Raw genomic sequence first — 17402 nt, 5'->3', positions numbered from 1 at the left:
CATTCCACGCATGCATAAACATTATTTCTACTCACATAGTCATGTGAGGCTCACTTAGCAAATCCAGTGTTGGAATAGTTTGAGTTACTGGGACAACAGTGGGTCCAAAGTTATTTTCCCATCGATTCTTCTGTATTTAGTCCCTGTCATTCTATTACAAAAAGTGTTTACTTACAGCTGTCTGTTCATCTGCCCATCTCTCCCCTCCCCCATCTAATTGGAATTAGTGTGCATGTGTAGATTATTTTTAATTGATTCATTATTATGAAAATGAAACATTTTTACGTCCCTATCTTTCTGTGGCCTCCCCACAACCTTCCTTAAGATGCTCCTAACAGGACATAAAGATTACCTCACGTGGACTCGGTTTAGTTTTCCGCAAACGCCATCTGCAAAATTTAATTTTAAAAGTGTTTTCCTTGTGATTCTCCCCCCGGATACCTATGATTAACTCCCGAATCAAGCAAATGCTGCTTTTTACGATAATCAATTCCTTTCTATCTGTTTGTGATTGGTAACTGTGATTTATCTCGCTGGCTTCTTGAGGAAAGCTGCTGCTAAGGAGAATGCTGAGATTAATCAGGGCCTCCCAGGGAGGCATTGGTGCCCAGTCAATTCTGTCTTGATCCTGGCTCTTCTTAAAGAACAGTATTCAGTATTGACCTATACGGTGAACTGGGCCCACAGAGCAAATGCAGGAGTCTTGGGTTTTTTTGTTTGTTTGTTTTTTTGTTTGTTTGTTTGTTTTTTGTTTTTTTTTAAATTTTGTTTTATGTGTGTTAATGCTCATGTGTATGCCTGGATCCCAGAGAGGCCAACACTTCTGGAGTTAAGGTGGGTGTAAGCTGTCCAGTGTGGGTGCCAGCTCCTCTGCAAGAGCAGCCAGTGTCCTAGAGTTCTCAGTGGACTTAACCATGGAGCCATGTCTCCAGCCCCTATCAGTTGCTGCTGAGTTCTAAATTCAAACCAACATACTCAAGCCTTCCAAAACAACTGCTAGTTTAGTTTTTAAAGGAGATTATTATTCACAGAGTATTAAATCTAAAAGATGAAAACCAACTTGGCCTAAAAGTCTTTCTAGTTTTAAGGGAAATCAACAGGCTCTACGTAGACCCTGATAATCTCACAGTGCCCACTGCCTGCTGCATTCTCAACTCTGTCTTCAGCCAAGATCACGCTAATGATTCCAGAATTGCTGTAAATACAAGTACACAATCATAGACGTCAGTCACTGCCGATCATTCAGCAGATATTTGTCATCCTGTGCTTCTGGGGACAGATATGTGACTGATGAAAGTATCAGGGCCCAACTATTTCACCATCAGGATAATTCGTGATTTTAGCTTTTCATTTCTCACGGTGTGTGTGTGTGTGTGTGTGTGTGTGTGTGTGTGTGTGTGTGTGATCATCTGGATAAGTCTCCAGCTCAGTATCCTCCTCATGGGTCTCTTGGTTCTACAAGTGTGGATCCCAAAGGACACCTCTGCTTTTACCAAGAAGCATCCTGAACATTAAAGTCCATCTTATTTTTCTACCCAAAAGCCAACCTGCAACCTGGAACCCTAGACTGGTGGTCAGGAGGATTTTTATTAGAAAATTATTATTATATGCATACCCCAAATATCTATTTCTACATCCTAGAAGATGAAAAGGTGGAGGCAGGAACTGTGTATGTGGGTGTGATTAACTTCTGGGTTGAAAGTCTTAGGCTGATAGGGTTGGCGTACCCTTTAAAACAGATACACCACATCAGTTGGGGCAAACATAGACCTTGGCTTCTCAAGTACCAAGGGCTGCAAATGCTTTGTTTGCCCCAGGCTACAGATAAGCTTAGAACAGCCTTGCATTTTAAGGACTTACTTTCCCCGGATGATTCACCTCTATAGCACTCCTTTGTCAGGAGACCCAGGTGCCCAAAGATAATATGGAGAAGTACTTTGCTAACTCAGTTGTAAAGTATTGTATATTAAAGGCGCAGAAAACACAAAAGGCCTAACACTTCCCAGACCAACCACCCTCAAGCCTACAAGGTAGGTGGGAGGGTTATTCGAGTACCCTAGCCACGCCCCCGCACCACCCTCCTCCTTTTTAAAAGTACCCGTTGGATCCTCTAGAACCGGAGTTTCAGATGGTGGTGAGTTGCCATGTGGTTGCTGGAAGTTGAACCTGGGTCCTCTGGAAGAGCAACCAGTACTCTTAACCACTGAGCTGTCTCTCCAAAAAAACTGTCTCTCCCTAAACTAAGGGCCAGTGAGACTCTATATTACAGTTTATCTCCATTTTTGAATTTTGTGTGGAATCGTAAGCCTGTTGGGTCAGAGCTCTTTGAAACACGACAACGTTTATAAAATTCACTGTTGTGCCTGTACCTTGTTTCATTGCTGTGTCCCAACACCTGCTACTTCTGCTGCTGCTAATTTCAGCTGCTTTCAGGCCTCAATAACTTGGAATTATTCCCAGTGTTCCCTGTGACATCCCTGATACAGCTCGTTGTGTGTAAGTGCACACCAGGGGCAGAAAACAGATCACGGGGCCTACAGCTCGAGCAAATGTCACCAAGATGTTTTTCTAAAGGATCCCCTACTCGTGTGTGACGTGCACGTCACGTGCACGTGCTATGGAGGTCAGGGGTCAACTTTCAGGAGTTGGAGCTCTCCTTTCACAGTGTTGGGATTCAGAAAACACATTTAGGCTGTCAGGCCTGGAGGCAGGAGCGTTACCCTTGGAGCCATCTCACTGGGTCAAAATTGGTTTTTGTTGTTGGTGGTTTTTTTTGTTTTGTTTTGTTTTTTGATAAATAACTTCATGTAGTATAAAAGTGTTCCTGTATTGCTCACCTGCCCACTATGGTGTTTTTTGTTTGTTTGTTTGTTTTTTGTTTTGTTTTTTCTTGGTAACCAGCAGGTGCAGGTCCTTTCCCAGTTACTGGACATTTGGATGGTCTCTCACTGAAGAACCTCTTGCTCACCTCTGAGGGGACCCTGAGATTTTCCTGAGAAGCCTTAGGGTTTGGTTTTTAAGGTTCTATGGCATCAGCTCTGAGGTGGTGTTTTGTTTTGTTTGTTTGTTTGTTTTTTGAATTGGAATAGTATTAAGGCTTCCTCAAGCAGATCACCAATCCCCACAGCGCAGGTTTGGATCTAACAGATCTAAGCCACTAGACTCTCACTTCTCACAAGCTTCCAGATGAAGTTGCTGGCCCAGGTTACCCAGGCTCAGAACCAACATTCAATAGTGCTTTAAATGGAATGGCAATAGATTCTTCCTGTTACTGTGAGGGAACAGTCACCTTAAACAAACAAACAGAAACCCTAAAAACTGTATCCATTTGATGTTTGTTCAAGCCTGGGGGCACAAGCTAATTCCTCTTCTAGAAAGGAGAGTTACCTGGCAACGTCAGCAATTTTAGGAGCAACTGTTTCAGGTTGTCTGCAACCCATGCCTCCACTCAGTCTATCTGGTACACCCAAGTAGCCAAGAGAAACAGGTGGTGGTGGAAGGTACCTTTTGATCTAACAAAAGCTTTCAACAGCAAGGACATGAGTCAGTTCATAATCCCTCAAAGAATAAACAGATCTTTGAATGGGGATGAAAATTGTCATTTATTTCAGTTGAATTTGGTTTGTCCTGTGATGGTGTAAAAATAGAAACAAAATAGAAACACATCTGTACGTCTGCTTTTAATCTCTAAAGACCAAATAAACATAAACATATATACAGTAAGACATTTCTAAATATTCAAACAGACCTTAATATTGTCAGCATTGCATCTCAGTCTCCTGAAATATAAACTGTGACTACCAATAAATGTTTGTACATCATTTACTGGACTAGACATTATTACATTCATTACAGACTTCTGAATACCAAGAGGCTAACAGTCACTGTACTCCACGTGGTTTTTGGTGGTTTGTGTATGTGTGCTTTTTGAGGTTCCATTGTATAAAACAGGCTTTGTTTTGTTAACCAGTCTAAAAACCTGATATATGTATGTTGTTGATACACACACATATGCACCTAAGTGAGTGTGTCTATACATTAATATAGGTAACTTGAGGATGGTGTATTGTGACAGGTCATGAAGAGTCCCCTTTAAATCATGACAGTAAAACCTTTAGTAACTTGAACTTGACATAGACCTTTGTTACCACCACCCAGAAACATTTCAGACTTATAGTTAACATGAAGCACAGCAGGTCCTAGGAAGTGTTGTGGTTTGTTGACTGACTAATCAGAAGGTCCTTAAGACCTGCCATTAGTGGTCAGAGCTAATCTAATCTGGATGGGCTCTAGAAAGTGAAGCTTCTGCAGAGCATCCTCAGAATGTACAACTGATGACTGTTAAGGATGTTCAGGTTTTCACTGGCTGGGGAGAGCTTCTGGTGTCGATTTGAAAGGACTTCACAAAAGGCTTACAGCTAATAGGAGCTCTACCTTCTGTAAACCAGAAGCCAAATGAGATTAATATTACGTGTTTGAGAGTCACTGTTCAGAGGAAGTGTCATGATGCCGAGTGCCTCAGTGCGCAGGCAGCGCAGAGGGGCTCACACAGGCAGCATGGGAAGGGGCACCTAACCACCACTGGGGCCTTCCATTCTGAGAAAGCAGAAGTTGATTTTTCAACATAAATGTCTTCCATACTTTAGACATATATCTCTTTGTATATGTGTAGGTGGTGGGATAGTCTCTCTCTAGCAAAGTACTTAAATTAAATGTTTCTTCTTTTCTCTTTTGGTTTGTTGTTGTTATTGTTGATTCCTGTTAATTTTGCCTGTTCTATTTTAACCAGAGGCCTTTGTGGAGAAGTAATGAGTCCTAGCTAAGTCACGGAAAGCAAGGAGACAAACTGGCAACTGCACACAGTCTTCAAGTAAACAGAGTCCCTGACATACTTGGGGAGTGTACTTTTAAGGCAAGAGGAAGAAGCAGCCCACTGTGACAGCTTATAAAACGAATGGGCTTTGGCCCTACAGTCTGTTAAGGCACAAAACCTGGTAGAAGGCCATTGTCACTGTTGTGCCTGCACCTCAGAACTGGATTTGTAAAGAACAGCAGGAACTTTTAAATAAAACAACAGGCCATTTTGTTAGAACCTGAAATCACAGAGGGAATCAAGAGGGAAAAAAAGCCAAAGCCAGCAGTCTCTTGTCTGTAAAGGATTTGTAGCAGAACAAAAACCAGGTGTGCTGTAGGCAACAAAGTGTGAGTCTCTTGGCAGGGCAGGGAACACCTTCAAAACAGACTTTAGACGTCCTGGTAGTCACAATGCTGTTTCAAATATCGTTAAGGCTGACGGCTGTCCATTGGAGGTGTTCATAACCACTGGATTGGTGAATGTAATATCTGGATAATTCCGTCTGAAGTACACCTGTGGAAAAGAGGCAGGCCAAAAAAGAACATGAGTAAATTTTCAAGCCTTTCTCCTCGGAGGCAATGCCTGTCTCCATCCAGGAAATCAAAGCACCCATTGAGGTGCAATTAGAAGCCCAGGCAAGCACACCGTTGGTGAAATGTTGGCCAAAACCCTCAGCATGGCAGGGCTGAATGCCCAACAACTTGGAGATCCACTTTAGTTCTGATCACTCTGATTCACAGATACGCTTCATCACGCCATTGAACTGATAAGCAAAGTCATTCCACCGACTCAAAACCCAGAGATAAATTAAAAAAAAAAAAAGAAAGAAACGGGGGTGGGGGGATGACAAAGAGGCCAGGGGATTGGGCATCTGTACTGAACTTTCTCATTTTCACGAATAAAATGAGCACAATAGTCCTCGATGCTAATATCAGGTTGTAATCCCTATATATTACAAACTCTGATTGACAAGCATTGAAACTCCGGCGTCTATGTATGAAATATCCCGACACTTAATTTGTGCAGCAAGGCCGTCGTGGGGCCTATAGAACCTCGATCTGTGGATAGCGGACCACAATAATGAAAAGAGAAGCAAATGCTATAACAATGACCCAACCAGGCGACTTCTCTCAAATGGAAGATGATACCAAATAATAGGACAGCTCTTTGCCAAGCCTTTGAATTCCTGAATTCTGCCAATTCCAAGCCGCAATAGAAGAGATACAGGTTCTCTGATAAATGTGTAATCGGAACATAAAGGACATGAAATGCTGTCAGGTTTCTCTGTTCCCCAATCATCAGTTTTTAGTGGCTGTATCATATCTAGGTTCCTTGACAGATGTGTATTACAAAATGAAATAATGTCAGGACTTGTGAGCCCTTATCTCCAAATGCGTTTACGTGAAAAAGGCCTTCAAATGTAATTTTTTTTTCCTTCAAAGGAGAATGTGAAAAGTTTTGTTTGAGTCTTTAAAACAGAAAATGTAGCATCTCTCTGAGCTGACACATGTCACAAGCTGGGTCTTGTGACGACACCAGTTCCACTTTACAAACCCCCAGCCGTGGATTTATATTTGTGGGTGCTGTCCACAAAGTTATCAGTGGGAACGATGGCCTTCCCAGGCAACAGGGTCACTGACACCTACTTCCTAAGTACACCTCCCTTGGGTAGCTTGCAAACCTCTCCCTAAATACCACAACATGGAAGATTCTATTTACGAAAGAAATGTCACTGAAGAAGAAAGACCCTACTGGAACAGAATCTTGGGACCATTTCCATTAACACATGCTTTCGAACATAGAAAGAACTTGTTCTTTTTGGTGTGTCTGTGTATTCAAATTTCACATAATCTCCACCTACAGACTCTATTTCCCACAGGGCTAGTCATGACTGCCTGTAACTCCAGTTCCAGAGGACCTGACACCCTCTTCTGGACTCTGTAGGCACTGCATGCACACAATACACACACATACATGCAGTCAACACACCCACACATGGTAGCTAAAACAGTCTTGGTTTTCTAGTCAGGGATGCTTTGTTGAGAACCATTTCAGGTGTATAAAATTCCTGACTTGACTTGTTCCTACCATGTTTATAACACACTCTGAATAACGGTATGGTTGAGACTGAGCATTATATATATATATTATACATACATTATATATAATTATATATATTTAATATAATACATATACATATATATTGGGGAGACAGGGTTTCAAGTATTTCAGGTTGGCCTTGAACTTATCGTAGACCTGAGGATGACCTTGAGTTCTCAGTACCTGCCTCCACCTCCAAATGTTGGGACTAAAGCATGTGCCACCATCACTATGTCTGTTAAAAACAGAAAACAATGTAGTGTGGGGGACTGAACCTAGAGATTACTGCATGCTGGGCAAGACACTCTGCCAATTGTAGCCTCTACATGAGATCAAGCCAAAAGATGGCTGACACTCTCTACTGGGCCCTCAAGCTGCAGGCTGAGCCTAGGCTAAAAGGGACCAGTCTTCGTCTCTCTCCTGAACATCCAGCTGATACTGCAACATCTACTTAGCCTCTCTCCACACTGTCTGCCTCATCTGTAAAAACGAGATAACAAAGACTTACCTCATAGGAACTAATTAATGGCTACAAACTGCAGGCTGAAAACATGCCGAGCTAAGTGCTGGGTGTGTTAATGACGACTGCTCGGGGAAGCAGCCCCTCAGTACATGGAAAGCAATGCTACAGAATGGAGACATGAAAACAATTCAGCTCTGACTCCCTTTTGCGGGTCTTGATATGATCTTTGCAGGATCCCAGGCCTGTTGTTGAGACACTGTTAACGGAGTTAATACGCTAGTCTGGGAGGCAGAAAGGCAGGCTCGGAGATGCCTGGGGCTTGGGGCACCAGGGCCTGTTGGCTGGTAACTCTGAAACGTTAGCTGGGCTCTTCTTCCTCAGCTTCTTCATGTGGCAAATGGTCTCAGTGCCTCACTAGGAAGTGAGGAAAGGAGACAAACAGCGACACTGCCATCATGCTGGTCTGGGGTGAAATCTTTTGCTCCTCTTCCTTCCTTTTACTTAGATTCTTTTCACAGTGTCTTTGATATGGGCTGAAACCAAGGTCAGCCATTCACTGGCCCATCAGGTACAACATGGCAACAGAGCATTCTACAGAACAGAGCAACAAAACCTTCCCCTCTGGACAGAGGAGAGCAATAGCTTTTGTTTACACTGTACTTGTAAGTTACCACTTGGTGTGCTGTAACCACTTGGTTAGAACTCTGGCTTAAGACTGTCGGGTTAGCCTCACTCACCGGTAGAACTGTGGCTTCACTCACAGTGATTCTCAAGGCCTCAACCATAAGGCAGGTCTAGTTAGATCCTCCCTCTCATTACTGTCAAGTTAATACCACAGGCTTAGTCCCTTTTTAGATCACTGAGCAATGAATTATCAAATTCTTACTCTTTTAGAAATAACCTTAAACATCTAAGATACAGAGAAATAGAAAGAGTTTATAGACTCCCATCTGAAACAATGTCCTATCCACAACCATCCTGCAGCTATGTGATTGGGGAAAAAACGTTTTGTTCAAAAATAAAAAGTGGTAACATAATGAAAAGAGAGGCCCATAAGCTAGATGTGTGAAAGGCAGGATGGATCAAGATGAACTGATAATGAGGAATGCTCAGTGAGCAGGTGACAGTTACGGGAAAACATCTGGAACACAGTGAAAGTGCAGCAGAAGCCGCTGTGCAGAAGGCAAGAAACCTGAAGCATGGCTAAGAAAGAGCCGGAGGTGAAATCTGATGGATGGAGGTCAGCTATGAAGAGAAAAAGGAAAAGATGAAAGAAATGACTGATTTACCTACCAGAGGCAGTCTGGAGATTACTTACTGTGGGAAAGAATGACAGAGCGAGACATGGAAACAGGATTGAGCAAGCAAACAGAGTAACTGGGAATTAATATTTTCAGAAGCTTAAGGAGAAACAGCTTTATAAAGTTGACAAAGGTAATGTGATACACATATGAAAAGCACTGAAAGCATAGTATGATGAATCTATCAGAGATAAAACATACCTGTGATGTCAATAAATGTAAATGGGTTAAAACCACTCCTTTGTAAAAAGGCTAGGATCGCATCTCTGACCAAAACCCAATGCCATGCATTTATTGAAGGTGAACTTCCAATATTAATGACAAAGGCATACAGAGTGAATGAAGACAGGGCGAAGGTGAGAAAGGCTCCATCTTAGTTTTGAGCAGGCTATATTAAAAGCCAAAAGCCTTAAATGAACATTGAAAGACTGCCTGAAATGTAGACAGTATAACTCATAGTGGAATTCATAAACATCTGCAAGTTGAGAAAAATAAGAATATTCAAAGTGAATGTGATAGGAACCACAAAGAGAGGCATGTGCTCTCTGTATGGGACATCCATTTCCACATATGAGTCCCGTGAGAAAAACTAGTGTAGGAACAGAGAGGACCCATACCATGTAATTAATAAAGCAGATCTAAGAAAAATTACTAGGCTATTCATTTCTAAAAGAGAATGTACAAAAAACCATTTATTATAAAGATTTCCAGGGTACCAGGGCACAAGCAAGAATGAGTTATTTCAAGTAAGCAGACAGGATAGAAAACATTATTTACCACAGAACAATGACAGTGTAGATGATAAGTAGAACAGAAAACTATTCTTTTGCTAGCAGATGTTCCTCTTAAATAATTTCTGTGATAAAAAGGAAATCAAACCTGAACTGTAAAGTGTATGTATGAAACACAGCTTTGATGAAAGCTGACTGTGCAAAAAACCTGAGGTATGGCTGAAGCCAATAGTCATAGGAAATTCACAGCCTTAAGTATTTATATTGCAATTAGCATAATTATTGTAGTTACTATGTTAGTTATGACTGTTATCATTAATACCCATATTAGTAAGTAAGAAAAGAATACAAACAAATGTATTCAACAACTAAAAAGCAGCAACAAAACAAACCCAAGCCAGAAAGAATTAATAAAGACTAGAAACTGACCAGTTGTAAAGCAGAATAACCAGTAAATAAACCTGAGAGCTAAATCTCTGGGATAAAAATAACTGATTAAAATCAAGGGGTGGGGGATGGGAGGTAAAGGTGGAGAAAGGATAACTGTAGGTCATTTGAGAAGAATGAGATAATTATGTAATAATATAAAGATACAGTGTCCAGGGAGAGGAGCTGTAAGGCAGGAGACCAGAATGGCCCAGTGTGTTACCTTTTACTTATTAAAGTTAAGGAGGTGGGGGTGGGGGTGGGGGTAGGGTGGAGATGTGAAAGCGCTCACAGTGCAAGCATTAGAATCTGCAGAATCTATGGAAAAAGCTGAATGAAATGGCACACAGTATGATTCTAGTGCTGGAGAGACACTAGATCCCAGCAGGCTTCACTCATCAGCAAGCTCCAGACAACAGACTGTCTCAAAGGAGGTGGACGGCACTCCAGCACTGACAGACACTGTGACTGACTCTGGCCTCCATATACACACATTTATGCATCCATGCACACATGTATACATAAAAAAATTCTGTACCCTTGGCATATACCATCTGTTAGACTGGTTATTAAAACCAGTTGTCAATCATTTAATCTCGAAAGCTACGTAGGAGAGGCTCGGAGGATGCACTTGCTATTGCCAGGAGTGAAAGTTTTGGTCTGAAGACTGTTCCAATTTCTGTTTTCATTTGTAAATTCCCCAGCACTTGTAAAATGCCTTATACACTTTGCCGCCTCAAGATGTCAACCATCTAGTCTGATACCCACAATGTGAAGCATATTTTAAACACATGGCTTCCAGTTACTTACTAGCTTTGTGTTTCTGGGTACTTCCCTTCTGTTCTCTAAGCTGTAACCTCTTAAGCAGATATAAAGTTCAGAGAACCTGGATCACAGCCCAGAGCACTGTATCTAGTGAGGGCCTCATCCCCGTCCCCGTCACCATCATGGCTCACTTCAGGAAAAGACGCTCGCCCACTGGGCTTCCCTGTTCTCTTACCATGGGGGACTAAAGGTATGCTCACACATTCTTTTTTTTTTTTTTTTTGGTTTTGAGACAGGGTTTCTCTGTGTAGCCCTGGCTGTCCTGGAACTCACTCTAGACCAGGCTGGCCTCGAACTCAGAAATCTACCTGCCTCTGCCTCCCAAGTGCTGGGATTAAAGGCGTGAGCCACCACTGCCCGGCATGCTCACACATTCTTACCCAACACAGCACTTGTATATACACACAACCCATTACCCCATCAGTTTTGAAATTGATTTTACTTATTCATGTGTCAGGGTGTGTCTGTGTGATTAGGGATGCCTGTGGCGTGTACATGCAATATCTAAGTGGGATGCCTGACTTGTCACATGAGTTCTGGAACCTAAACTCTGACCCTCATGACTGAGGAGCAAATGTTCTTGACTGCTGAGCCATCTCTCCAGCCCCTACTATTAATGAGCTGAGACAGCAGTAAAAGAGGAACCTAGGCTTTAGGTGCGACTGCTCACCCAGGACTGGTAGGAAACTAGAACATGGCTTCTTGCGCTATTGTCTTTAAGGGACACTTAGATGTTACACAACCCCAAGCAATTTTATTCTGTCTATATTGTTGACAAATCTGAGAAATATAAAAGGAATGAAGGTGAAAAACCACACCTGTATTGTGGAGCCTAGGGTTGCAGCTGTATGATACTAAGTCCCTTAAACCAGAGTGCAGTTACCCGGGGCAACCGTGTGTGCAGGTCGGGAAAGCTCCCACGCATGCTGAATGCCTTTAAGGCTTTCTCACTCCACACACTAGACTGTAGAGTTAAGGTGTAACCAATTCTGGGTACATCCTGCTCGGACATTTATCGTCTGTGTAAGGTAGGAGAAGAAAAACAAAGGCATCTTTGGACCTAAAACTCAACAAAGGTTTATGGAGATAGGCAGGAGCAAGCAATAATAGTATTCTCTACACATTATAGGGAAAAGAACAAGAGTGACCTCGACGTCTCTCTGGTAGACCTTTTTATAACAAACATATTCCACTTTCACCTTAACCTAACTTCCTGGATGTATCCCAACAATACCTGCATTTAAGCATCAATGAGACAGAAAATGTAATGAGTTTGCTGTCAGGGCTTACTCCCTCTTGGGCACGCCTGTTTGCACGTGCACATACGCACACACCTTCCCCGGGTGCTTCTGCCAAGTCCTGGTAGACCTGACTTCAACCCTGGACGTGTTGAAGCTTTTGTCTCCCGAGGCTTATAATTGAAAAGGGCACACAGTGCTTTTTTTTTTTTTTTTTTTTAAACCAGACCCCTGGTGCCAAATGTCGAGGAGGGAGCGGGTGAGACACACTGTAATTAAGGCTGCTGGACCAACTCACCTGTTTTGCTGTCTCTGTGAGGGCAGCGGCTTCGCCCTTGCCCAGCTGCTGAACCATCTTGTAAAAGAGGCTCTCTGGATTCTGCAGCAAAACATACGGCTCATCATATTCTCTCAGTCTTCCTGAATCCAAAACCTGGGGATCAGCAGAAAAAAAAGCCCACTGAGACACACAATGTCATGTAGCAATATATTATCACACAGACAATGCTTCGGAAAGGGGCAGGGCCAGGGAGAATAGACCATCTATTTGGGTGGTAGCCTGAGCACCCTTGAAAGGTTTGATTATCCTGAGCTATGAAGAAAACAAAGGCCGACCTGACCTTTTATTATTTTAATGTTACAGGGAAGTTAGAAAAATGAAAGTTCTAGACTATTATTATGGGGTGCACAGCTGTCTGTTGCTCTATGCATTCTGCCAAGGCTACTAGGGGAGCCTGTTAGTGCTTTTAAAACCCTCAGACGCTGAGCTTTGAGGGGTGTATATACGTACACGCAGAGCTAAGAAATCTATGGAATGAAGAAAAACAACCTGTTTATTTAGAACATGGGTCATGTCAGAAGAGCCAAGCAACAGTGGCCTGAGAATAAATCACCAAGCTGGATTGACAGGATCTGAGCAGCAGCTGGAGAGAGAAGTGTTTCCAGAGGTTCTTTAGGGCTGACAGGGGACTAAGCCGGATGAGATGCATCCTAAAGTTACCCCAGTAGGTAGGTAAATGACAGACAAGCAACTTCAGCACCGCTGTGCACAGAAGAACCCGCTAGAAATCTGATTTCTCTCTGGATAAGGCCAAAGAAATAACTAAGGTGCTGACCTCAGGATCTGATGACCTCAAGTTCACAGAGCCTACGGGGCAGCCTGGTCTGAAGAGCACAGGGCCGAGGATCTGCTGAACTTCTTTCTGGCTTCCTTCTCTCTCCCTTTAGCTGCCTGTCTTGCAGCCAGTTGATGGCTCATTGACCTACATACACTAGGGATAGAGAGGTGGAGGGGTCACCGAACATCTCCACTTAGTAGTGGCTTTGGTTAATGGTTTCAGACAGAAGAGAGAGTTGGCGACAACTGGCCCAAATGACGCACCTAGGGAAACGGCACCCATGTAGGTGGTACTTATTCCGTTCTTCATTGGGCTGTGTTTAGAGTAAATCCATCCCAAGAGAATCCGCTGAAACTCTAAGCAGGGCTGGGGTTGTTTTTCTGTATCTAGATATTACAGTTAATTTGGCCCATGGTATTTAATCGGAAACATTTATAGAGTCTCCTAAAGGGCATTTTTCTGTTAATCTTTTGTTTACCACTGTGAATTGCTGCTAAGGGCAGCTTTCTCAAAAGAGTTCAAGAATAATTGAATCTGTCACATCCACATAATAATTAAAATGTCCTATAATTTGGCATGCCAATTTAGATGCCCCGAATGTGTAATTTTACTTAAGCATTGCATTACAGGGAATAGACACTCCTCCTGACGTTAACGAAAGGCGAAAGCACAATTTTGAAATGCAGGTGTCTCCTATGCTAAAGGCTAAGTAAATGAGTTAACTTACTTTACAAAATGATGAACTTTCTGTTCTGCCAAAGCAGAAAAGTAAACTTAAAATCATACTTCAGAGGTAGACTCTGTGCTCTCTGACGGTAACAGACTGCCTGGATTTATAACAACTGCTCGTTTGTCCCTGTCTAACTTCCCAGTGAATGTATTAAAATATAAGATGGTCTTTCCGCTTCCCACAGTGTCTGAAACACACAAATGCCACTCAGAGCGGCAGATCTCAAAAGTGACCATCATTTGTAAGGCACAGTCAGAAAACACTCTCAGAAGGCAGGAAGCTTTATAACAGAAGTGACAGAAAGACCATTGATAAAAAAAAAATATTTTCTGCCTTCTCAGTACTAACAACTTAATAATTTGTACTTTAGTTTGTTGAAAAGTTTAATGATTTAAAAAATATTTGTTTTAAAATATGTATATACATATGTGTTCATGTGTATGTGTGCATCCTTGTGTGTCCATGTATGTTATGTATGTGTATCTGTGAATGCATCTCTGTGTATTTGTATGTGTATGTCTGTGTGCATCCTTGAGTGTGTTCATGAGGTGCCCACAGAGGTCAGAGGGGCTGGATCTCTTGAGAGCTGAAGTCACCGGTGGTTGTGGGTGACCCCATGTTGGTGCTGGGAATCAAACATGGTCCTCAGCAAGGGCTATATATGCTCTTAACCACAGCCATGTCTTCAGCCCAGCTGGATAGTTTTTACGTGCAGACGTATGACACAATTGTGATAATTATTTATTTTGCTGGTTGACAGTGAGCTCAGGCCTCATTCATGCACACAGAATTTTTGAACAATTTGCATGATAACACTTCGAAAATGTAAACTATGACAGACTTTTTAAAATGTGGTCTTGACATGCTTTATCATGGGGCTGGGTTGTGGGCTCAGCCTGGGTTCATTTTCTAGTAACACATGACATAGACACACACACACATGCATACACACATACATGGATCCACACACACACATGCTCAGACACACACAAAGTATTTATAAAGGAACCAGGATATTATCACCCCAACTAGGTAAATGGAGTAAGAGCTGGGGACAGATGGCCCTGACATGTAAGTGCCATACAGCAAAAACGTGGTCCAATGATGTTAATGACAAAAGAGAGATCTTTGCATGGGATGGTTTTGTTGTGCTTTTTAAAAGACAAGAGTCCGGCCTGGAGAGATGGCTCAGTGGTTAAGAGCACAGGCTGCCCTGCCAGAGGACTCTAGGTTAATTCCCAGCACCCATGTGACAGTGACAGCACATAATAGCTACAGCCCCAGTGGATACACTACCTTCTGGCCTGCACAGGCACATGGACGTTCATGCAGGCAACACACGCATACACATAAAACAAGTAAACATGTACATGAAAAACAAACCACAAGACAGGCTGTCCTGCAGTTCACGCTGGCTCACACTCTAGGAACAGAGCACACCTGGGACTTGCAGTTGTTATGTCCTTCTGCCCGTATCTCTCCAGTGCTGGGATCCCAGCTGTGAGCCACCACACCTGGTTTGTAGTTTTCAGAGGAACAAACCCATTGCTTGGAGCATGCGAGCCAAGATTTCTGCCAACTGAGCCACGTTCCCAGCATCTGTCTTTGTCCTTGAGAAGTAACTTAAATGGGGACAGTTTGCCCACTGCCAGCTTCTTACTGTCATCAGTGTTCACACTTGAGACAAGTTAGCATCTGCCTTTACCATCCATTCATCCATCCATCCATCCATCCATCCATCCATCCATCCATCCCAAAATAGCACCGTCTGAGAATGGAGACTCCTCGGAGAGGAACATGATGGTTGGTCACATGCTCCCAATCTGACATGAACACTGACCATCAGAGAAATTACATGACTTGACCCTGGCTGGAGGCGACCATGCTGGGACTCAAGCCTATCTGGGTGTCCGGAATACAACACTTATTATCAGATGTAAAGTAACAGCAAGGAGAAATGAAAACAATTTCTATCATACCTCCTCATTTAGATAACATAACTCTGCCTGATTCAAGAAAATACACCTCTCATCAGAAACATGTTGCCTGTTCACTTCAGTACAATCTTATCATTCTGAAGATTTAGATTACATCCTGTATGCCTGGTATATAGTCCCAAATGAAAATAAAAACAATTTTTATTCCCCTTTTCAGAATCAATAATGAATGAGGTACATGCAGGCAGAATGTATGGGAAGACAATTCAGTGACCTCAAAGTGGTATATTTACTTAGCGGGGTTATCACACACTTAGTGATCCATGTCATTAGGGTAGTTACTGGGCAATAGGCAAAGACAGAGCCTTCACAGAGCCTGTTTTTAAAGACAGGCAAAGATATTTAAGCAGCCATCATAAAACATAAAAAACAAAAACAAAGACACTGAGACAAACAAGCAGAAGCTGGCAGCGGAAGGCTAGAGGAAGATCCCCAGGGAGGACGGAGCAGACGAGCAGAGTGGACCAGCAAACAGGTTCATCAGACACACGAAAATCCAGATGGGGCGGGGGGGGGGGCACGGCGCATTCAAGGCACAAACAGTGTGAGCCCTGACTGGAGATGCGTTGTCGCCTGTCTCGCAAGACTTCTCTAGTTCACTGCTGCGTCCCCAAAGCCCAGCACCATCCACAGGTACCAAGTTCTCAGTGCGCAGTGGCAGAAAACCAAAGTCAAAGGACTTGGCTCTCAGGGCACTGCTGGGATGTGAGAAGACAAGAGGGAAAGAGTCCAGTATGCACTGGGGGCAGGTGAGGCAGGAAGGTGGGAATACAGAATGGGAGACAACGGGCAGTCACATGCTTCAAAGTGACAGCTGCGGGCGAGACAGAATTTAAAAGTGAGGGAAGGAAGACTCGAGGCACGGCTCTGTAAACACCTAGAAAGAGAAAGCACAGAGGAGTAGGCAGCTGCTGTAGTCACATCTGGATGTGCATGTTTGGAGTGTGTGTGTGCATGGTTGTGTGTGTGTGTGTGTGTGTGTGGGGGGGTTGACAGCCAGGCTGGCAGCTTTATATAAACTCAGTCACTGTGATCAAACAATCTAGATTTTCCAGAACAAACAAACATAAAGCCACTCCAAAAGTTCTCTGTGCATGGGGGAAAAAAAGTGAGTTTTTCATTTTTCTCTTGATATGTTTAGTAAGAAAAGTCTCCTGGAATGTTCTGCTTAGGTTCCCTCCCTCCCTGGACCCAAATAAACTGTAAACCAAATCCCACATTAGTGCTTATACGACAGCCTTGCCTCCACCCCAGATCTCTCCAGGAACAACCACCTCAGATTGCTCAGTGTCATCTAGCAGGTTAAAGACAAATACATCGGATGAGTCAGCTAGTTACACAAGCTCAGTGAGGACGTGCTATCAGATCAGATTGCCATCTCTGCAGAGGCCGAGTAGTTGTCCCAGATGTGAAAATTGGATGGTCCCGTTTCAAAATAATTTAATCCAGTTTATCCACAGGGCATAACCACTCCTGACATTAAAGAAAAAGAAAAGGAGATTGCAGTTTTAAAATATAGGTCTCTCCCATGCAAAAGACTATGGGAGTAAATCAAATTGCTTTATAAAATGATGTATCTTCTATTCTGCAAGAGCAGGACGTAAACCTTAATCTTCAC

At 42.9% G+C, this 17402-nt stretch overlaps 1 protein-coding gene across 1 annotated transcript in view; it reads right to left on the bottom strand.

Annotated features, from left to right (window-relative positions):
* Positions 1 to 3583: 3583 nt before the first annotated feature.
* Positions 3584 to 17402, bottom strand: part of Abcc4 (ATP binding cassette subfamily C member 4 (PEL blood group)) — a 219035-nt gene continuing 205216 nt past the window's right edge. The window contains exons 30-31 of the mRNA XM_034498607.2: positions 12238 to 12372; positions 3584 to 5368 (exon numbers count right to left, since the gene is read on the bottom strand). Of these exons, the coding sequence (XP_034354498.1) occupies positions 5261 to 5368; positions 12238 to 12372 (243 nt within the window). The 3' untranslated portion in view covers positions 3584 to 5260. The remainder of the gene's footprint in view (positions 5369 to 12237; positions 12373 to 17402) is intronic.

The sequence above is a fragment of the Arvicanthis niloticus genome, chromosome 3, assembly GCF_011762505.2.
Source record: "Arvicanthis niloticus isolate mArvNil1 chromosome 3, mArvNil1.pat.X, whole genome shotgun sequence".
NCBI classification, from domain to species: Eukaryota; Metazoa; Chordata; class Mammalia; order Rodentia; family Muridae; genus Arvicanthis; species Arvicanthis niloticus.
This window is presented reverse-complemented; position numbering and strand designations above follow the sequence as displayed.